The sequence below is a fragment of the Quercus lobata genome, chromosome 2 (genome assembly GCF_001633185.2).
Source record: "Quercus lobata isolate SW786 chromosome 2, ValleyOak3.0 Primary Assembly, whole genome shotgun sequence".
In the NCBI taxonomy this organism is placed as follows: domain Eukaryota; kingdom Viridiplantae; phylum Streptophyta; class Magnoliopsida; order Fagales; family Fagaceae; genus Quercus; species Quercus lobata.
The window spans coordinates 14,212,034-14,218,433 of NC_044905.1; the positions used below are offsets into that span (position 1 = coordinate 14,212,034).

At 35.6% G+C, this 6,400-nt stretch overlaps 1 protein-coding gene across 1 annotated transcript; it reads left to right on the forward strand.

The window, feature by feature from the left end:
- Positions 1–3,320: 3,320 nt before the first annotated feature.
- LOC115975577 (alkane hydroxylase MAH1-like) lies at positions 3,321–4,861 on the forward strand. Its single transcript, XM_031096418.1, is given in 4 exon segments — positions 3,321–3,507; positions 3,510–3,706; positions 3,709–4,383; positions 4,385–4,861. Coding segments are annotated over 4 exon segments (1,536 nt in total).
- The last annotated feature ends 1,539 nt before the right edge of the window (positions 4,862–6,400 follow it).

Consider the following 6,400-nt stretch of genomic DNA (forward strand, 5'->3'; position numbering starts at 1 on the left):
GGAAACATAAAAAAGAGTACAAAGACAAAAAGAGAGAAACCACAACAATGACTGGAGACGGACAAAAGAAAGAGGAGGAGAAAAAGAAGAAAGATGAAGGAGGAAAAGAAGAAAGAAGAAGAAGAAATAGCAGTAGAAGATGAAGGCATGACACCGTGATTGGCGTCTTGTGTTGGCAACTTGCTGCTTCAACTTGGCACAACCCTTGTTGCGTCATCTTCTTCTTCTCTATTTTTTTTCCCTTACAAATAAGAAATTTTTGGGATGAAGAGGAAGATGAGATTATTTTGGTTTTGGTGATTTATGGATTTGGTTTGTGTTGGGTGTGTACTGTGTTTGAAGAAATTTATGGAATGAGGAGGAAGATGACGAAGAGGGGGATGGGGGATTATTTTGGTTTTGGTTTGGGTTTGTGCTCATATGTACTGTTTTGGTTTGTGCTGGGCTTGTGATATAGAGGGAGATGGGGATGAAAGGAAGAGAAAGGGTTTTTTTTGAGAAGGAGAAGGAAATCGGTAGGAGAGAGTTTTTTTATTATCAGCTTCTGGTTTTAGTTTTTAGAAGAAGTATTGCATGAGGAATTTGTGAGAAATAGTTTTTTCTTTTTCTTTTTTTATAATGCTAAAAACGTGGGAGCTTAAAAAAAAAGTCAAATATTGAGCAGAGGTTTTAGTTTTATAGTATATATAGACTAACTTACATGAGAATATAATTAAATTGTAATCGCATTTGAACTAGGACTTTTGAAAGGGGGAAAATAAAATTACCATATTATAAACAACAAAATCTAATCATCTTGTTCTTGGTTGACCAGGTTCTTTATATCTCCAAGCACCCTCAAGAGAGCTCAACATATCTAGTTTTTTGTACACTTCACTATGAACTTTTGGCCTTTGTTGCACGTATTCTTTATTGTCAACATTAAGCCTTGCTGCAAGCTTCATTGTGAACATTAGGCCTTGCTACACAAGAAGTTGAGATCACAAGTTCATATCCCAAACTATCGATTTACTGAATTAATGTCCAAATTGAGAGTTAATTAGATGGAAATTGTAATTTTTAATTACAACCAATGAGGGTAATTTCATAATTACACCCAATTTCTGTTTCATTTAAAGCCTAATTTAGACAGTTGAGTCATGTAGATACAATTATTTCAAATTGGAGTGTCAATCGAGCAAACGGATAATTTGGAGGGACATTGTAAAAGGGATGCAAGTTTAAGGTAGAAAAGCGTGATTCCCCCTCCCAAAAAAAAAAAAAAAAAAAAAAAAATATATCAAATTAATCTGTGACCACATAATTGGAGTTGCATCTGACTTGCATGTTATTAAAACAGGGCAAATAAAAGACACGAACCAATTTGAGAACATTTGTTCTTAGGCTCAAATAAAATATTTTAATTGTCTGTATCATTAAAGCCTGTCAAAATTCATAAACAATAGAGTCATTGTGAGAATATTTGTTGTTAGACTTAATTGAGAATCTTAAGTCTGTATCATAAATCTTATCAAAATTCATAATTCATAACCAAAAGATAAACTATAGAACAAAAAACATTACACAACTTGTGCATAAAAAGTAAAGAGATTATCACTGATTTCTCATTTCTACTTAACTTTATGTTGTGACCAACTCAAGACCTTTTAGATATTCAACAATTTCAGAACCTCCAAGCTTCGAGCCTCCATTTACTCGATCAACAAATGTAATTGGAACCTGTAAACAACCACAAGACTTGGATCAACTAAAAGGTGAAAGATTAATGAATTTAATTACCAATAATTACCATATCATCAATTTGTTAAAAAAATTGTAACTCTAGCATTTTCCTCTTTTTAAAGGTCATAAAGAAATTTACAGATCTAAAATCTAAAACAAAATATACTAGCCCAAAAAAAATTAACCCAACAATAAAAATTACCAATGACAAAACTAAAAAAAAATTAAGCCCAATTCACCAATTTTATCCAAAACAAACAATTGGCCCTTTTAAAATTTTTAAGCAAAATAATTTTGTCTTTAACTTGCAGCAACACACGCATCAAACACTCAAAAAAAAAAAAAAAAACAAACAAACAAACAAACAAAACTCCTCAGCGGCTAAGCAGCAGCAGCCACCTCTCCTAACTCCAAGTCCTAACTCTGTCCCTGCACACACTTCCAGTAGCTTATTTGCATAGTATATACTTACCAAAAATATATATTTAATGATAGCTTTATGCTAAATGTGTGTGACATCAATAAGTTAAAAGATAGCTTATTTAATTTTTTTATTAAAAAAATAAAAATAAAAATAAAAAACTTAGACAAAAGGTTTTTAAAAAAAAATCTAAAACCTTTTTGCCAAACTCATACCAAAGAAAAAAAAGACTAACGAGCTGCTTTGAACAGTGACAAAGAGAGACTACTTGTTTTTTCCTTTTGAAAAATGATAAAGAGAGACGACTTTAACAGTTAACACCATACATTTATTTCATATATACTAGAAATCCTTCTGCTAAGCCTAACAACGATTGCTTGTCGCCATTGGAATTTTTCTCTTCAAGAGGGAATCAAAATAAGAGCACCTACCACTACGGTCAAAAGAGTACTGATCAGAGAGACAACTATATACATATGTTTAGCAAATAAATAAAAAAGCATACATAAGTTTGCTTCAAACTAGAACTCCATGTTGCTAAGCCCATCTCACCATTGGAATTTTTCTCTTCATGTCAAGATGGAACCAAAATAGGAACATGCACCATTATGGGGAAAAAAAATTATTTTGGAAAACAAAGAGAGAGAACTGTAACGTCATACATTTATAATCTATGATACACACGTAGTAATGGTAGCATTTCAAATCAATTGTTATTGTGCAATTGTTTATACTATAGAGCATGATTTAACTGACTGGGTTTTTAGCCGAAAATATTGACAAAATGTTTGATTTCTTACGAACCTGATGTTCAGGAGGTTAATTACTTATTACTCGATCAAAGTCCAAGTCTCTAACCGTCTAACGACCAAACCAAAGTCAAGGTCTGTGTACTACAGAAATATCTTGCGTAATCAACTTCAGTTTTTGATCTTCTTTATTGTTTGCAAAATATCGATACAACTTATTCAACATCTGACAAACGAAGCATTTATATATATCTAACATGTATGCCATAAGTTTCCTTATAAATTGCAGCTTGCGTGTACCATGCCATAAGTATGCTTAGTTGTGTTTACCGGTCATTTTTCTGTGTATAAATTTATAAAGCCAACCCATCCTCTAGACCTTAATTAAAACACCAAAATCCACACAGCTTCATACGTGTACTGCTCCAATGGCTGTTCTTGGCTACATAATGATAGTTTTATTCGGACTACTCTGCTTCCTTTTTCTTGGTCATTATTGGAAACACAACAAAAACTCACCACCCATCACCAACTGGCCTGTCGTAGGAATGCTACCAGGTCTTTTTCGAAATGCATCACGTATGTACGATTGCACGAGCCGAGTTCTACAACACTATGAGGCACTGTACAGGTGAAAGGCCCTTGGTGTACTGGCATGAATTTTTTCATCACCAGTGATCCTATGAATGCTCACTACATTTTGAGCAAAAACTTCCTCAACTACGAAAAAGGGTCTGAAATCCGAGAGATTTTGGAGCCTTTAGGTGATGGGATTATCAATTCTGATTCAGATTGGTGGGCATACCAGAGAAAGAGATGATGCATTCGATCATGAAAAACAGCAAGTTCGAGTTGTTTTTAATGAAAGTTGTTCAACAAAAGGTGGTCACTGGTCTCATTCCACTTCTCAATCACATCTCCAAGTCAAATATTGAAGTGGACTTACAAGAGGTTTTCAAGCGGTTCACGTTTGATAACAGTTGCTTAATGGTTTTAGGCTTCGACCCAATTTCTCTTTCAGTTGAATTTCCAAAACGTACCTATGAAAAGGCTTTTGATGAAATAGAAGAGGCTATTTTATACCGTCACATCGTGCCCAAATGGTGTTGGAAGCTACAAAGATGGCTTCAAATTGGACAAGAAAAGAAGCTAAGAAAAGCTTGGGATGCCTTTGATCGTTTCTTAAACCAACGCATCGCATCAAAGCGAGAACAACTATTAAGCCGAGAAAAAACCCACTTGGAGGAAGCGAAGTTCGACTTATTGACAGCTTATATGATGCAAGAGGAAATTGTAAACATGGGAGTTTGCAGTAAATCCAACAAGATTTTAAGGGATACAGCATTTAATCTCATTGCAGCTGGGAGTGACACCATGGGTGCAGGTCTCGCTAGGTTTTTTTGGCTAATTGCAACGCACCCATCTGTAGAAATGAAGATTCTAAAGGAGATCAAAGAGAACCTTATGGTGAAAGACGATAAGAAAGAAGTGGGAGTGTTTCGGTATTCAAGAGCTAGATACACTTGTTTATCTCCATGCAGCCTTATGTGAAGCCCTACGTCTATACCCTGTGGTGGCTTTTGATCCTAGAACTGCAGTTAAAGCAGACACTCTTCCGAGTGGCCACCATATTAGTGCCAATACACCCATTATAATTTCTCTTTATGCAATGGGAAGGATGGAAGAAATATGGGGTGAAGATTGCATACAATACAAGCCAGAGAGATGGATTTCAGAGCAAGGAGGATTAATTTCTGTACCATCTTATAAGTTCACAGCGTTTGGTGGAGGCCCCAGGAGTTGTTTGGGTAAGGCCATGGCATTCATTCAAATGAAAATTGTTGCAACCTCCATCATATGGAATTTTCACTTTGAAATGGTTGAAGGCCATCCCGTCTCACCAAGTGTTTCTGTTGTACTTCATATGAAACATGGTTTAAAGGTTAGGATTACCAAAAGAAGCGTTTGATGTGGATTGGTGATTGGTACAAGTAGGTATATGTTTTAAAAGAAAATCTATCATGTATCCAATACATGTAACCCCCATATGAAAGGGTGAATACATTTATTGCACACATGTAATATTGCCTTGTATATTTGAGAACTGTATCACTATCATGTATGTAAATAGTTACGCATATATAACTTGAATAATTGGAAGCCATCCCTGTTTTTCATTGGTTATTAGTACGTATTTGTTGACTAACTATTAAAGAAAACTTCTGGAAACTACTTTGAGAGAAAAAACTATTCTTGAATTGATTAGAATGAATGATTAAATTAAGTTACACTAAGGCTCTGCCTTATATACGTGTTTACAGAGCTAAAAAGGAAACATAATTAATCTAACTAACTCTTAACAGACTAACTAACTCTAATATTACAGCTGTACACTACTTAATCATTCTCACGTGCTTACTGTCCCATGTGCCAATCACTTAAGTCAAGTGCTGTCGTTTTGCTTTCAACTTTCCTTTCTTCTTTTGCTTGTAGACTCTGTCGTTTTGATTATCACTGCATCTGTGCTGTTCTTCTTTCTTTGTCTCTGTATTGCTTTGCTTCATGCCTTCTTTCTCAATTGCATATTCAACACTCCCCCTAAAGTCATGATTCACAAAATCATTGACTTGACTAGTTGAAGTCTTCAGATTTGGGGAGTAAATATCAATCAAACCCAAACAATTGACCAATTTGCTAAAAGCTGGAAGTCCTAAAGCTTTGGTGAAAATGTCTGCTGTTTGAAATTGACTTGAAACATAAAAGGTTTTAATCACACCCTTTGTTATCTTGTCCCTGACCAAATGACAGTCAACTTCTATGTGTTTTGTTCGCTTGTGGAAGACAGGGTTAGCTGCTATATGCAATGCAACCTGATTGTCACAGAAAAGCTGAGCTTTACATGGATGATCAACCCTTAAGTCTCTCAGTAATTGAAGAACCCACACAATTTCACAGGTTGTTGTAGCCATTGATCTGTACTCTGCCTCTGCTGAGGACCTAGAGACCGTACTTTGCTTTTTGGACCTCCATGAGATTAAGGAATCTCCTAAGAACACACTGTAACCTATGATTGACCTTCTGGTGTCAGGGCAGCCTGCCCAATCAGCATCACAGAAGACTTTTACTTGCATTGTGGAGTTGCTGGAGAAGAACAATTCTCTACCTGGAGTACCTTTCAAGTATTGCAGCACTCTATTGACTGCCAGCATATGAGGCTCTCTTGGTTCAGCTAGAAACTGACTCAACCTATGCATTGCATAAGTGATGTCAAGTCTGGCTAAAGTGAGATAGAGCAATCTTCCTATTAGTTTTCTATACTGACTTGCATCTGGAAGTAGCTTGCCCGCATCCTTTGAAAGATGTAAATTTTGTTCCATTGGAGTTCTAAGTGGTTTAGACCCCAAGAAGCCTGTATCTTGCAAGATTTCCAAACAATACTTCCTTTGGTTCAAACTTATACCCTTTTCACTTCTAGCAACCTCTAGACCCAAAAAATACTTCAATGAGC